Source organism: Carcharodon carcharias, chromosome 10 (genome assembly GCF_017639515.1).
Source record: "Carcharodon carcharias isolate sCarCar2 chromosome 10, sCarCar2.pri, whole genome shotgun sequence".
Taxonomy (NCBI): Eukaryota; Metazoa; Chordata; class Chondrichthyes; order Lamniformes; family Lamnidae; genus Carcharodon; species Carcharodon carcharias.
Genome location: NC_054476.1, coordinates 159799381 through 159816262, shown reverse-complemented (window position 1 = coordinate 159816262; position 16882 = coordinate 159799381). Strand labels below are relative to the sequence as shown.

The following is a 16882-nucleotide window of genomic DNA, read 5'->3' as shown; positions in this document are numbered from 1 at the left end:
GCCATGACTGAAGTATTAAATTAATACTTTGCATCTGTCTTTAACCAAGGAGGTAGATGCTACCCAGGCCATGGTGACAGATGAGGATACTCTGTCAGGAGAAGGATAAAGAAGGAATTGTTGGATAGACTGTCAGTATTTAAAGTTGACAAGGCACCGAGACTGGATGAGAAATAGCCAAGGATACTGAAGGAAGTGAGAGCAGAAATTACAGGGGCACTAGCCATAATTTTTCAGTCTTCCCTAGATTCAGGGGAGGTGCCAGAGGACTGGAGAATTACAAACATTATGCCCTTATTCAAAAAAGGTTATAAGGATAAGCCCATCAATTACAGGCCAGTCAGTTTAACTTCAGTGATGGGCAAGATTCTAGAGACAATTATTCGGAATAGAATTAGTCTCATGGAAAAATATGGGTTGATAAGGAAGAGCCAGCATAGATTTCTAAAGGAGAAATCATGTTTAACTAACTTGGAATTTTTTGAAGAGGTAACAGAGGTCAGTGAGGGTAATGCTGTGGAGGTGATGTACATGGACTTTCAAAAGGCATTTAATACAGTGGTACAGACTTGTGAGAAAAGTTATTGCTCATGGAATAAAAGGGACAGTAGCAATGTGGATACAAAATTGGCTGAAAAATAGGAAGCAGAGGCTAATGGTCAGTGCATATTTATCGGGCTGGTGGAAGGCTTGTAGTGGAGTTCCCCAGGGGTCAGTATTGGGACCCTTGCTCTTCCTGATATATATTAATGATCTAGATCTTGGTGTGCAGGGAACAATTTCAAAGTTTGCAGGTGATACGAAGCTTGGGAATGTTGTAAACTGTGAGGAGGACAGTGTAGAGCTTCAGAAGGGCATAGACAAGTTTGTGGAGTGGACAGATAGGTGGCAGGTAAAGTTCAATGCAGAGAAGCATGAGGTGAAGCATTTTGGTAGGAAGAACATGGACAGACAATATAAAATAAGGAATGAAATTTTGAAGGGGGTGCAGGAGCAGAAAGACATGGGCGTATATGTGCACAGGTCATTGAAGATGGCAGGACAGGTGGAGAGAGCAGTTAATAAAACATATAGTATCCTGGGCTTTATTAATAGGGGCTTAGAGTACAAGAGCAAAGAGATTATGCTGAATTTATATAAGACACTCATTAGACCTCAGCTTGTGTATTGTGTACAGTTCTGGGTGTCACATTATAGGAAGGAAGTGCACACACTGGAGAGAGTGCAGAAGAGGTTTATAGGAATGGTTCCAGGGATGAGAAACTTCAGTTATGAAGATAGATTGGACAGGTTGGGATTGTTCTCCTTGGAAAGAAAGTGGCTAAGAGGAGATTTGATAGAGATCTTCAAAGTCATGAGGGGGGTGGACAGAGTAGATAGGGAGAAGCGGCTCCCACTTGTAAAAGGATCAAGAACAAGAGGGCACAGTTTTAAAGTGATTTGCAAAAGAAGCAAATTTGACATGAGAAAAAACTTTTTCACTCAATGAGTGATTCGGGTCTGGAATGCACTGCCTGTGAGTGTAGTGGAGGGCAGGTTCAATTAGGGCATTCATGAGGGCATTAGATGATTATTTGAATAGAAACAGTGTGGAGGGTTACAGGGAAAAGGCAGGGCAATAGCACGAGGTCATAATGCTCATTTGGAGAGCTGGTGCAGACACGATGGGCTGAATGGATTCCTTCTGTGCCGTTAAGATTCTGTGATAGTCAATTCACTCACAACTTGAAACCCACTCCGACCTATGTTTTCTCCTTTTTACTGGCTGCTTGTTTTCCCAATAACATAGAAAAGTATTCCTCTATCAGTGCACCCTTCAAGCATTCAGAAGCTTTTTATCAGACTCATTCTTGCATGCAGCAGAATCCTAATCCTGAAAAATTTATTATGGCAGACAATGTAGTTCACAGCCACAATGAATTCTACACACTGCAGCACTATTTTATAGAGAAAGAATGCGGGAATGTACACAGCGGGTCCAGCAGTAACTTGAGATAGGATATTGTTTCAGGTTAGAGTTCTTTGGAAATCACGGAAATCTCTCCTCCTAATATCGACCAAGACAACTAATTCATGGCATTTAACAAGGAAATTTGCAAAAATCAACATAAACACATCTTCATTAATTCTACGTGCATGCATTAGATGGATCACCTGTTGGAATCTATCCTCTGCCCTTTCAGCTGCTGACTGACATACTGTGTTGATGGCATCTATCCATCTTTTGGAGATAATGGACAGCGCCGAGGGCATACATCACTTTTGTAATGAACACCGTCATCAGCAAAAAAATAACTCTCAACCTAGGACATTACGTGCTTTGGTCTTGGTGCACAGTCTTGCCAAGTTGAACAGCTTGCCGTCAGCTCTGACGAGCAGGTAGACATCCTCATTTGAGTCACTGAAAGTGTAAAATAGTCGCATGGAAACAAAATGTACCAAAGAGAGTTGGCACCAGGACACAGGCCTGCTTTACACTGTTGCTGATTTTGAAAACCTCTGATGATGTTTCATTGTAACTGACGGAACTATTCACATTTGCGTGGAAAGAAAAAAGGTGATATCCAGGTGGGCAGCCTATTTTCTGCAGCAGTTTAAAGAGTCCATCTCTGCGGACAAAGCTGAAAGCCTTGGTGAGGTCTACGAAGGCAATGCAGAGTGGCGTGTGCTGTTCACGGCATTTCTCTTATAACTGCTGAAGTGAGAAAATCATGTCAGTTGTTGGTCTGCCGGCTCTGAAGCCTCACTGGAGTGGATGTGTGATGTCAGCTCTGCAATCTGGTCAGAGCAACAAAGGCAAAGACCTTCCCTACAATACTTGACAAGTAGATGCCTCGGTAAAATTATAATCACTGTGATCCCTTTTGTTTTTCTACAAGGTGACTGTTTTTTGCAGCACACATATCTTGGGCACAAATCTTTCCTTCCAGCAGAAACACAAATATTCATGGAGATATTGCAGTGTTGCTGGCTTTCCGCTTTTGATTAGTTCAGGTGGATTGCCATCATTTCCTGGGACTTTACCACTGGGAAGCAGCTGCAAAGATGGATGGGGCACTAGCTCAAACTCTATGCAACAAAAAAAATTGTCAGTGAAGAAGCTCTCAGCACCAGTCCAGATTTTCCTGTCATGAAGGAGCTGGGCAGCGAGCCCACTATAGTAGAGCTCAACAAGGCCATTGACAGTCTTGCCAGTGGTAAAGACATGCTGTGTATTTCTACTGAAATATAGGGAGTTTATGAAGTCTTGGTGTAACTTCAGTAGCTTTTGATGCACATATGATAAAGCAAACTGTTAACAGCATATGTAAGCATAGCTCAATGTTTTTTAATGTGACAGCTTTTGTTATTAATACTGCATTAATGATCCTGAAATTGATTGAAAGTGGCATTAGGTGAACATTTTGAAAAGTAGATTAAACAAAGTAATACAAAAGATGGTAGTTATGTTGAAGCCCAGAAACTTGAACTGTGCTATGTTAAAGTATCAAAGTTTCATGAATTATGCTTTCACGTCATTTATAGTTTGCTTTTATCATGTATGCACCTAAAGTTAATAAAGTTTAAATTTTCTCAAGGACTTCGTAAACACCCTGTATGTTGTGGTCATACATCGTCTTGAAGTGCATCCAGTTTCAGAAACCAACTGAGTCATTTACTTGTACAGTATTTCATTGAGCAACCCAACAGCTATTATGTGCATAAATATAAAAGCAAAATGTTGCATATGCTGGAAATCTGAAACAAAAACAGAAAATGCTGAAAAAACTCAGCAGGTCTAGCAGCATCTGTGGAGACAGAAACAGAGTTAACATTTCAAATCCATATGATAACTCTGAAGAAGGGTCATACGGACGCTATATTAACTCTGTTTCTTTCTTCACAGATGCTGTAAGACCTACTGAGCTATTATGTACAGACTAATATATAGAAGGGTAGATACAGCATGTTCAATCCACTCTTCTTTGCAAAATAGCACATAGGTGGCTAATATTAAAATGTAACGGTGGGGGGGAATTGAGATCTGACAGTCTTGAAAAAGAAATAACATTAATATTGCAGTTTTCCTTGGGGATGGCAGCTCACTTTCAAAATGAATTGAGAGTGATGAAAATTGCATTTCAAAACGTGAAAGAACTGACAACTGAATTTGACTATTATTACGAAGTATCACCGCACAGGTTTACTGACATATTTCCAAAAGCAATCCACAGGCTGGTAAATGGAAAGCGGCTGATAAATGGAAAGCTCATAATGCAACAGACCACTTATCGAGGTGGCAATTCATAAAAGGCAAACAAAATGTCTGGTCACAGGAAAATGGTAAAGGATTAATATCATTTTGAGGAGACAATTCACTCTTTATAGATAAATTCTCAATTTATATATAAAAACACACCAGTGCCATCAGCAATCCTTGTGGAAATTTGGTGAGATTCCTGTTAAATGGTACAAGCTAAGTTTTTAAAAAACAAATGATTCACAAAATGATTCAATTTCCAAAAAGAATCACGGGGCCAGATAAACAAAGTGTTGCATTATATTTGACCATGATATTATGCTGTGGAGGGCAAACATCGACACAAGCCAAATGGGCTGTTTCTCTGTTGTAATTTCTACGTAAAACTGAGTGTAAAACCCAGTAAATTAAAGTGACGGTTACCTGATGAATCAGTTGAACATATGAATATAATAAAAAGACAGCAAAAGTGGAGTACCTTAACTTTGGCTGCAATTGTTTTGTAATATTTTATGACATAGTCACAGAGTACAAGGTTTGCTTGCATTAAATTAATATACTCCAGGTGGAAAAATATTATACGTGCCACAGTGGAAAGGGTACAGATAGTGTTCCTCCTGCAAAAAGCACAGACACGTGAAATATTGCCCCCATAAAAATGCAATTTGTATCGGATTCCCCACATTCCTGTGCTGTTATTCGGCTTATTTAGCATTGTGAAATCAACACAGAAAAATGCATCACAGAAGCCAACATGTTAGTGTACCAATACTTCTAGGGTGCATTCGAGGGTAGACAGAATCACGGTATCTTTACAGTGCAGAAGAAGGCCATTCAGCCCATTGAGTCTGCACTAGCTCACTGAAAGAGCAATCTACCTAATCCCACTCTCCTGCTTTATCACTGTAGCCTTGCACATTCTCTCTTTTCAGATAGCAATCCAAATCCCTTTTGAATGGCTCGATCGAACCTGCCTCAATCACCCTTTCAGGAAGTTCATTCCAAACTCCAACCACCTTCTGGGTGAAAAAAATTTTCCTCACATCACTTCTACTCCTTTTGCCCAATATTTTAATCTGTGCCCTTTAGTTCTTGATGGTCCCTTGAGTGAGAAGAGTTTCTCACTATTTACCCTGTCCATACCCTTCAGGATCTTGAATACCTCTATTAAGTCTCCTCTCAGCCTTCTTTTCTCCAAGGAAAACAGACCCAACCTCGCCAATCTATCCTCATAGCTACAGTTTTTCATCTCTGGAATCATCCCTGTGAATCTCCTCCATACTCTCTTCAATGCCTTCACATCCTTCCTCAAGTGTGGCACCTGGAATTGGAGGCAGTACTCCAGGTGAGGCCCAACTAGTGTCTTATAAAAGTTTAACATGACCTCCTTATTCTTGTACTCAATGCCCCTATTAATAAAACCTAGTATACCATGTGCTTTATTTACTGCTCTCTCAACATGCCCTACCACCTTCAATGACTTATGTACAAATACACCGAGGTCCCTTTGTTCCCATAAGATAAAAGTAAAATACTGCAGATTCTGAAAATCTGAAACAAAAGCAGAAAATGCTGGAAAAAACTTAGCAGGTCTAACAGCTTCTGTGGAGACAGAAACTAAGCCAATGCCTCGAGTCCATATGATCCTTCCTCAGAGCTGGAGAGAAGTAGAAATGTGATGAGGTTTATACTGCTTAAGGGGGGGTAGAGCAGGTGAAGCTGGATAGAAGGCCAGCGATAGGTGGGGACAGAGAAGACAAAGATGTCATGAACCGAAGGACAAAAGAAGTCTTAATGGTATTGGTAAGGGCTAAAGCAAGGTACTGATAGTGGCATTAAGGTAAGAAAGCAGAATGTGATAATAGCAGAACAAGGGTAAACACTGAAAGAACAACATGGAACAAGTAACAAGTGGCCCTTTTGGGGATGGGGGAAAAAGGATAGAAAATGGTTTAAAAAGGGGGGGAATTTAAAAATGGGGATAAAACAATGAATGAATGAAAGAAAAAAAATGAATATAAAAATAAGTGGATAAAAAATAAAAACAAATGTACAGAAAAGGGATTAAAAAAAGGGTGAGGATAGAGGACAGAGTTTATAGTCTGAAGTTGTTGAACACAATGTTAAGTCCAGAAGGCTGTAAAGTGCCTAATCGGAAGATGAGGTACTGTTCCTCCAGTTTGCATTGGGCTTCACTGGAACACTGCAGCAGGCCAAGGACGGACATGTGGGCATGACAGCAGGACGATATGTTGAAATTGCAATCAACAGGAAGGTCTGGGTCATGCTTCTGGACGGCCCGAAGGTGTTCTGCAAAGCAGTCACCCAGTCTGCGTTTGGTCTTCCCAATGTAGAGGAGGCTGCATTGGGAGCAACGATTGCAGTAGACCAAATGAATGGAAGTGCAAGTGAAGTGCTGCTTCACCTGAAAGGAGTGTTTGGGCCCTTGGATGGTGAGGAGGGAGGAGGTAAAGGGACAGGTGTTGCACTTTCTGCGATTGCATGGGAAAGTGGTATGGGAGGGGGATGAGGTGTAGGGGGTGATGGAGAAGTGGACCAGGGTGCCCCGGAGGGAATGATCCCTACGAAATGCTGACAGGGGGGTGGTAAGGTGAAGATGTGTTTAGACCATGAACTCTCTCCTCTATCCTCACCCCCTTTTAAATCCCTTTTCTCTACATTTTTATTCACTTATTTTTATTTTCATTTATTTTTATTCATTGCTTTATCCCTTTTAAAATCACCCCTATTTATCCCATTTTCCCCACCACTGCTCCCTCCTATTGTTCCATGTTGTTCTTTCACACACTGTTTATACTTATTCTGCTATTATCACATTCTGCTTTCTTACCTTAATACCACTATCAGCACCTTTTTTTGCCTATACCACTACCATTAACACCCCCTTTGTTCTTTTGCACATGACATCTTTGTCAATCTCTTTGTCCCCAACTATTGCTGGCCTTCTATCCAGCTTCACCTGCTCCACCCCCCTTAAACAGTATAAACTTCATATTTTTACTTTAGCTCTGAAGGGTCATACGGACTTGAAATGTTAATTGTTTCTTTCTCCACAGATGCTGCTAGACCCGAGTTTTTCCAGCATTTTCTGTTTTTGTCTCCCTTTATTCCTGCACCTCCTTTAGAGTTTCTCCCTTTATTTTATACTGTCTCTCCACATTCTTCCTGCCAAAATAAATCACCTCAAACTTCTCTGCACTGAACTTCATTTGCCAGCTGTCTGCCCGATTCACCAATATAATACACATCAGTTAATGTTGTAGACTCACTTGACTTCTATTAACAAGCAAGTGCACACTTATTTTTGGTGAAAACACCACCGTGTGCTCACTGCAAATTGGTTGATTTTGAATTCTAGAGTAGCAGCAACAGACGTTTGCCATGAAACAGATCTTTCCAACCTCAGCTGGTGGTGTCCCTTTATACAGAGTTTATAACACCGAAACAGCCAAAGTTAGCATTTCTCCAATTATTAGCAAACAATTCTAATTTAATTTACCCACCCTGTTTCCACATCCCATCAAGCCCTTCTCCTTCAGCCACCTATCCAAGCTTGAATGGGTTAATCCGTCATAACCACTAACCCTCTCAACTATGCCCTCTGTTCTAAATTTCTTTCTTTAAAATTCTATAGCTATGACTCCTTCCTCTTGATCCCTCAACTACCTAAAACAGTCCACTTTTCTCTACCCTGTCTCATCCTTTCACAATTTTAAACACTTCTATTACATTGCCCCACAATTAATGTTGTTCTCCAGAAGGCACCCAATTTTTCAGGTTTTTCTTCCTTTTTTTTCTATTCAGGACCTGCAGTCATGGTTGAAAAACAGGTGATCTAATTCCCTGGGTTGGACTCTCCACAACCAACTTGAGTATGGTCTTCACACATTTTATCTTGCCTTCTCTGTGCCAGCATCATTGGCTTCCTTGTAGGTGATGGTGATGCAAACTATACAAGTCAAAGATCACAGGATTTTCCTGTACTGGCTCTGCCTGTCTTTAGTCAGCAGTGACCAGCTTCCTCTCATCTGCTTCACTATAGTTCTTTATCTGTCAATGACCATCTACTGAAATATCTCTTTAGAAGCCATTCCCCCTTGTGTATGTTAAAGGAGACAGCCAGCTGGTCTTCGAGCTTGGTGTTCTGCTTGAGTAGAGTAATCTTCTGACATTTTCATGAAATGAAATTGGTACACCTCTTAACCACAAGTCATTTCTGCTAAGACATCAGGCTGTTTTCACAATTGGAAATCACTTTCTATTTCCTCAACCTTCTTTCCTGCCAGTAAACAATAATGCAGTAGTTGCAGCAGCTCATTTTTTTGTGTCTTTTCTTCATCAGGTCTAAGTACTGAACTCTTTCCTCCAGGGATCCAGCTCCTGACCCTTCCCTCTTCGTCCCCCATCCAACACACCAACTCCTGACTTTTTGCTGCTGTCACCCCACCAATGCAGGCATTCAGTTCCTGAACATTCTGCCTGAAGCTTGCAGTTGTCTTTTGGCCCACAGCCCAGCTCCAAAGCCCTACCCATTTTCTAAGGCCCCCAATCCCCAGAAGCTCTTCAAATCACGATCTCTCCCCCCTCCCACTGAGTACTAGTGACTCCTTCCTTGCCTACTCACAAGTGTTCCTTTCCTTGCTATCCCCTCAACTACCTACCCTTGCTCTTCTTTGTCAGCATGGCGATGGTTGCATAGCGGTAATGCTCACTGAAGTAATAATCCAGAGGCCCAGGCTACTGTTCTGGAGATAAGAGCAAGAGACTGCAGATGCTGGAAAGATGAAATAAAAACAGCAAATGCTGGAAAAACTCAATAGGTCAGACAGCATCTGTGGAGAAAGAAAGAGAGTTAATGTTTTCAGAGCTGAAGAAGAGTCTTGCAGACTTGAAACGTTAAATCTGTTTCTCTCTCCACAGATGCTATCAGACATGCCGAGTATACTGTTCTGGGGACATGGTTTCAAGTCCCACCACAGCAACTGGTGGAATTTTAATTCAATTAATGAATCTGGAACATAAACGTAAGCGTAAAATTGTTGTGAAAACTCATCTGGTTCACTCACATCCCTTCCCTTTAGGGAAGGAAATCTGCTGCCTGGTCTGGCCTACATGTGATTCCAGGTCCTCAGCAATGTGGTTGAGTTTTGACTGTTTAAAAATAAGGGTCGCCCATTTAAAGTGGGGATGAGGCAAAATCTTTTCTCTCAGAGGATCATGAATCCATGAGTCTTTGGAACTCTCTTCCTGAAAAGATGGCGGAAGCAGAGTCTTTGAATATTTTTAAGGCAGGGGTGGATAGATTCTTGATAAGCAAGGGGGTGATAGGTTATTTAGGGTAGGCGGGATGCAGATTGAGGTTACTATCAGATTAGTCATGAATTTATTGAATGGCGGAGCAGGCACGAGGGGTCAAATAGCCTACTCCTTGTTCGTATGTACATATGTAACTGCCCTCTGAAATGGCTTAGCAAGCCACTCAGTTCAAGGGCAATTAGGGATGGGTAACAAATGCTGACCAGCAACCACACATCCCACGAAAGAGGAAAATTCTCCCCCTGACTCAATTTATCTATCGTGACGACATCAACCACTCTCAATTCACCATGGACAATGGCAGCAGAGGTCTACTGGTTACTTGAAAAACAATGCGCCTATTTTATTTCTCTACTGATATTTCTGATATTACCAGCATTACCACAGGGGGAGGCAATGGTGTAGTGGTATTGCCACTGGACTAGTAATCCAGAGACCCAGGTTCAAATCCCACAACGGCAGAATTTGAATTCAATAAAAATCTGGAATTAATTTGTCAATTGTTGTAAAAACCCACATGGTATCATATCTTACCCCTGACACCACCAAAATATGGGCAAACAAACCTCCTGCTGAAAAACCACGTACCGCCCTCCCCATGTTGAACAGCACTTGGAGGCACTAGGTGCAGAATGTACTCTGGGTGGGAGACTTCAATGTCCATCACCAAGACTAGCCTTGGTAGCCAAGTCTAGCTGCTAGACTGGGTCTGTGGCAGGTGGTGAGGGAAAAATATACTTGTTGTGTGATACTACCACCATGCAGCCACGCTTTGAACAGATCTAGCAACTGAAGACTGGGCATCCATGAGGCACTGTGGACCATCAGCTGCAGCAGAATTGTACTTGAACACAATCTGTAGCCTCATGTGTCAGCATATCCCCCATTCTACCATCAAGCCAGGAAATCAAGAGTGCAGACGGCATGCCAGGAGCATACCTAAAAATGAGGTGTCAACCTGGTGAATCTATAACACAGGACTACTTGCATGCCAAACAGCACAAGCAAGTGATAGGCAGGGCTAAGTAATCCCACAGGCTACGGATCAGATCTAAGCTTGGCAGTCCTGCCACATCCAATTGTGAATGGTGGTGGGCAAGTAAACATCTCGCTGCAGGAGGCAGCTCCACAAATATCTCCATCCTCAATGATGGAGGAGCCCAGCACATCAGTGCAAAAGGTAAGGCATTTGCTACAATCCTCAACCATAAGTGCCAAGTGAATGAACCATCTCAGTCTCCTCTAGAGGTTCCCAGCTTCACTGATGCCAGTCTTCAGCCAATTCAATTCAGTCCACTTGATATGAAGAAACGGCTAAAGGTACTGGATACTGCAAAGGCTATAGGCCCTGACAATATCCCAGCAATAGTACTAAAGGCTTGTACTCCAGAACTTGCTGTGTTCCTAGCCAAGCTTTTCCAGTACAGTTACAACACTTGCATCTACCTGGCTATGTGGAAAATTGCCCAGGCATGTCCTATTCACAAAAAGCAAGACAACCCCAACCTGGCCAATTACCATTCCATCTTTCTGCTCTCGATCAGTAAAGTGATGGAATGGGTTATCAACAATGCTATCAAGCAGCGCTTGCTTAGCAATAACCTGCTCACTGACACTCAGTTTGCCACCTGATGATTGGCACCAAATCCACAAATACTCACTCCCTCCACCAACGATGCACAGTAGCAGCAGTGTGTACTACCTACAAGATGCACTGCAGGAATTCACCAAGATTCCTTCGATAGCACCTTCCAAACACAAAACCACTATCATTCAGAAGGACAAGGGCAACAGATAGATGGGAACACCACCACCTGGAAGTTCCCTCCAAGTCATTTACCATCCTGGAAATATAATCACCGTTCCTTCAATGTCGCTGGGTCAAAATCGTGGAACTCCCTTCTCCTAACAGCATTGTGGGTGTACCTACACCACACGGACTGCAGCCATTCAAGAATGCAGCTCACCATCACCTTCTCAAGGGCAACTGGGGATGGACAAGAAATGCTGGCTCAGTGAAGCCCACATCCCGTGAATGAATAATTTTTAAAAAAATTACTTATATTGGCAGGAGTTTACAATGGATAATAACATGCAAAGGGGGTCAACTGACATCAAACTTAGGGTACAGTCTAGGATATATATGGGTACATGGTGCATATCACCTTTAAATTTTAGCAGCTGCTCGGAATGCTAACCTATGCTTACCTCAGGTACCTAAAATTTATTCCCTACTGCAAAGACAACAGAAACTACAGTCAGAGCCCCACCAGGAAAGACCTGCAGTTGAATCGAGTCCTGTTGGGCTGTCAAGAGCAGGAAAGAAGTAACAACTGGGAGTAAGAAAGATGCACCAGTTTCTGCCAGCTTTTACTGTGAAGTTTTCAGTTTTCCTGTACTGAAACCTTGCAGGAGCACAAGATGTTCATATAAACTAAGAATTTTACAGTAAAAACTAATTTTATAGCACTTCAGCTGCAGATGTAGCTGCTTCCTCTTTTAGCAATTCCTGCTGCGAACTTCTCTCCTCTTTCCAACAGTGCCGGTCCTGTTGAGAAAACACTTTGATGATGACTCCTCTCCTGCTAGCTCATTTCATGATTCCTCTGCTCCCATAAGCAGGATAGCAGAACCACCCCCTACCCCAATGCTGAAGAAAGGCTGACTGCTGTGACGGTACTCCTGGTGATAGCTAACTACAGGCTGTTGGGCCTTCTTGATTTATATGGGTTCACAACTTACTAGATAAACTCACTGAGGCATTAGGAATCATTCTGTGCATTTTAACACTGACTTGTTTTAAAACATAGAAACAGAATGCACCTCAATGTTTACGTACAAATCAAAATCCTACTTCAATGTGCTTAAAACTGAACCAAAGAAGTGTCAAAAATAGTAAACCTTTTCAGGGGGCAAACTCCCAAAACTTCCCCTTCGAAAATAAATCTTATTCGTAATGTCCACGCCATGGCATCAGCTTCATTTCAGTGATAGCAAACTTGCATCCCAGAGGTATGGGTTGAAGCCCCAGTTCAAAGCACATAATCTAGACTGACACTGCAGCACCACAGGCAGATAAGCCATCTGACGAGATGTTACGCTGAAGCCCCGTTTGCCCTTGCTGCTGGATGTAAAGATTCCATTACACTACTTTGAAAAAAGGGCAACGTCCTGACCAATATTTATCCATCAAGCAACATCATAAAGACAATTTATCTGAACATTATAACATTGCTGTTTGTGGAACTCTTCTGTATGCAAACCGGCTGCCACATTTGCTACAATACCTCACTTCAAAAGTACTTTATCGGCTGTAAAGCATGTTGGAACACTCCAAAGTAATGAAATATACTGTAGAAATGCAAATCTTTTACCAACAGCAGCCGATGCATGCACGGGCTACAAAGTGTTTATGTTCCCTGCATACTCAAAACAAATGCCAGTTGGGCAGAGAATACATTCTAACTTGGAGAATACAGGAGTGCTCATCAAAATAGGCTCATCAGCTAAAATCTACTTGAATTTACTCATGCAAAATAAATAAATAAATGCTAAAGTTGCAGCTATACCAAGTAAAGATGCACAAGCTGTTGGGGCTCCCGAAATTCCAAAGGCACGGGGAGCACAGGCTCGATCTCAAGGCGAAGGAAGGAGGGAGGGTGAAAGCCAGTTTGCTATTGCAAACAGCTGGGACCCTTTGGGGTGTCCAACGGCGCTGGGGGGGGGGGGGGGGGGGTGGTGCCGGACAGGATTCTCCCCATTCATACAGCTGCAGTGCCACTGCTGGGGGACGGAGGGGGAGCGGGGACAGTCCGGGTTAAGGGGGCACAGGAGCTCTTGGAGCCCGGGGAAGCCTCTGGCAGCGGCGGGGTTGCTGCCCCCGCCCCCCCCCCTTGCTGCCGGCGCTGAACTTTCAGGCAACGCGCAGCCGGAATGGCGACGTGTCCGGCCTTCCCTGCCGCTTGTCGAGGGGAGGAGGAACGCCAAACCAACCGGCTTCACGGAGCGTTGTCCGAAAAGGGCCGGCCAACCGCCCGCCGCTAGCCGCCGCCACCCCCAACGGCCCGGGCTCCAGCTCCGGCTCCGGCCCCGGCCCCCTTACCTTCCCAGTAGTTGCTGCTCCCCGCCGCCATCTTTGTTTTCCAGCGTCACCCGCCCGGAACAACCCATTATCATCAATTTCCGAGGGAGATCCTTCCCAGCTTGGGGAGGGGGGGGGTGGGTGGAGAACAATTACTAAAACAAACAGTTTGAACAAAACATCTGAGGAGGTGTGAGAAGAATATTACGACTGTGCCGATGCCCTTCTTTAGCGCTTGGTCTATGTCTCGCAAGGGATACTCTATCACTAACCCCGCTCCCCTCTGAGGTTTGTGGTGCATGCTGCGCTGTTAAAGGGGCCGCTGAGGAGCGGGGCTACTGCGCCTGCGCCCGGGTCAGGGCTTTGCGCTTCCGGTTTGTGATGTGTCGCTCGCTGCAGCAGCAGCTACCGGCACCTTCCCAGGGCCAATCCAAGGGGGAGGGCAGGAAGGCCGGGCTGGGCTGGGCTGGGCTAAAGCTATGATGCAAGAGAGTCGACACTTTGTGTGCAGCGCGACAGAGAATATTGCAAAACAACAACAACAAAAAAAATTGAAATAAGAGCAAAATAATGTGGATGTGTTGGAAACTTGAGGTTGGGAAAAGCTCAGCAGCGTCTGTGGAGAGAGAGAGAGAGAGAGAAACAGAGTCAACATTTCGAGTCCGTGTGACTTATTATTTCAGAGCTGAAGAGAGGTTAGCACTGGGATGGATAGTTATACTTCAGTTGTATAGGGCACAGGTGAGACCACATCTGGAGTGTTGTGTACAGTGCTGGTCTCCTTATCTAAAGAAAGGTGTAAATGTGTTAGAAGCAGTTCAGAGAAGGCTTAAAAACAAAAAAAAAAACTGCGGATGCTGGAAATCCAAAACAAAACCAGAATTAGCTGGAAAAACTCGGCAGGTCTGGCAGCATCGGCGGAGAAGAAAAGAGTTGACGTTTCGAGTCCTCATGACCGGACGAAGGGTCATGAGGACTCGAAACGTCAACTCTTTTCTTCTCCGCCGATGCTGCCAGACCTGCTGAGTTTTTTCAGAGAAGGTTTACTAGACTAACACCAGGAATGGGCGGGTCGCCTTATGAGGAAAGGCTGGACAGGTTAGGTTTGTGTCCGCTGGAGGTCAGAAGAGTAAGAGGCGACTTGATTGAAACCTTTAAAATCCTGAGGGGTCTTGACAGGGATTGGATGCGGAGAGGATGTTTCCTCTTCTGGGTGAATCTAGAACTAGGGGTCACTGTTTTTAAAAATAAGGGGTTGCTCATTTAAGACAAGAAGGTGAGGAGAAATTTTTTCTCTGATGTTTGAGAGCCTTTGGAACTCTCTTCCTCAAAAGGCAGTGGAAGCAGAGTCTGAGTATTTTTAAGGCAGACCCAGATAGATTCTTGATTAACAAAGGGGTGAAAGGTTATCGGGGGTTGGCAGGAATGTGGGATTGAGGTTACAGTCAGTCCAGCCATGATCTTGCTGAATGGCGGAGCAGGCTTGAGGGGCCGACTGACCTACTTCTGCACCTAATTTGTATGTTTGTAACCCTGATTTTTTTTCGTTACCCATAAGTTGGTTGGGCACGAATTATTCATTCCACTCCCACAAACACTTTAAAAATATTATCCTGATGATGAAACATGTCTGCAGGTGTGAAGACATTGGCCGGGATTTTTCAGCCTTGCCTGCCATGGGATCAGGGACTTTTGGCTGGCTCGCCACATCACCCGTGGTGGTACCGGAAAATCCTGGCTATTGTCATGTGTGTTTTATACTTTTAAAATATGGAAACGTAGTGCCGGATTTTCACAGAGATGGGCTGACTCCAAAGGCCTTTTAAAATGGCAGGCGGGACCCAATTGTGGAAGCCCTGCCCCCATTTCTATTAGATCCCATTCTTGTTGGCAGGGGAAAGGGGGCAGAGCATGAATCACACAGGTTGGAAACTGAACACAGAAGGGCAATTTGAAATTAGCACTGAGTTCATTTTCAAAGTCCAAGGGCTTTAAGCCACAGTGTTGGAGTCATGAATTCATGGAGATGACATAAACAGACCTTATCCTTCCTTCAAAAGTGTTTTAAGTGTCATGATCTGAAGTTATTTAAACGCATCACCCTTTCAAAACAAAACAAAACTAGGCTGCAGCTGTCAATTAAAGTAAAAGGAAACACATTGCTGGAGTGAATCGATTGACAGGCCATCTGGTGTAGCTCAGAATAAGACATTACCATCCGTTCCTGCAGCTTCAGTAGACATCATTGTTGACATTTCCAAAGGGCTGCTATTACAGTCGAGGCCATTATGAACGCTTGGTTGAGTTTCAAAAGCACTTATCTGATTGGAGGTGAGGTCTGAGTTTACATTTTGATTGACAGTTTTGTTGTCTTTGATATGATTACTGAATAGAAGCTTGTTTGTTTTTATAGTAGATTGACCACTTAAGGGGATTTTAAATCTTTGAATGGGTTTCATGAATGAGTTTTTTTTCCCCCTTTTTCAAGTGTGTATGAGGCATCTATTGGGTTGTTAGAAGTATAATTTTTTCATCTCCATGTGGCTCCTCAAGTCTGCCCATAGTGGGTACAGGGTGAATGGCAATGGACGTGGGTGGAAGAAGGAGGAGTGAGGGTCAGAGGCCCTAATAGCCTTTTCTAAAACTGCAGGGATAAAAATGGCTGAAGACATAAAAGTCTGAACATTAGTGGCTAAAGACAAAAAGGTCTGACAAATTTTTGTAACAATGAATCATGTGCATATTAAAGCGCAAAGCAATGGAGTGTGAGGGGCTGGAAAATTATAGTACTTTTTCTGATCTGTAGTGAAATGCAAATACTTAAAAATCACATCAAATGTAAATTATTAGACTTCAAGTGGGTAGAAACATTAGTTTTTCCTTTGGTTTACCTTCTATTTCCATCAAGTATTTAGAGCAATGCTTTTGTATAAAATCAACTAAGTGACCCCAGCATTTCAACTTTTCATGCAGTTTGTACATGTATTACAGGGTGAATTCCATACTAACAACAGAACATGACCTTGCTGCATTATATACATCATAGGAAGGGAAGCTTCAGTAAGGGGCAAAGTGGGTTGCCATCTGGAAAGTCTCTTCATCCCCTATGAAGACAAGATGATTCAGTCCCTGGTCATTCAAAACAGGAGGTTTACATAAGGAGTTTAGGATACCATTCTTACTTAGTTCCTTGGTACTTCTGTACAACTTTGGATTCAAAATAT

General features: G+C 43.2%; 1 protein-coding gene across 3 annotated transcripts in view; it reads right to left on the bottom strand.

The window, feature by feature from the left end:
• Positions 1–13832, bottom strand: part of gosr1 (golgi SNAP receptor complex member 1) — a 119147-nt gene extending 105315 nt beyond the window's left edge. The window contains exon 1 of one of the 3 annotated variants that reach the window (XM_041198009.1): positions 13680–13832. In XM_041198009.1, the coding sequence (XP_041053943.1) occupies positions 13680–13710 (31 nt within the window). In that variant the 5' untranslated portion in view covers positions 13711–13832. Of the gene's footprint in view, positions 1–13146; positions 13273–13679 lie in introns of those variants that run through there. The other 2 variants (XM_041198008.1, XM_041198010.1) reach the window with 2 other exon arrangements.
• Between the last annotated feature and the right edge of the window lie 3050 nt (positions 13833–16882).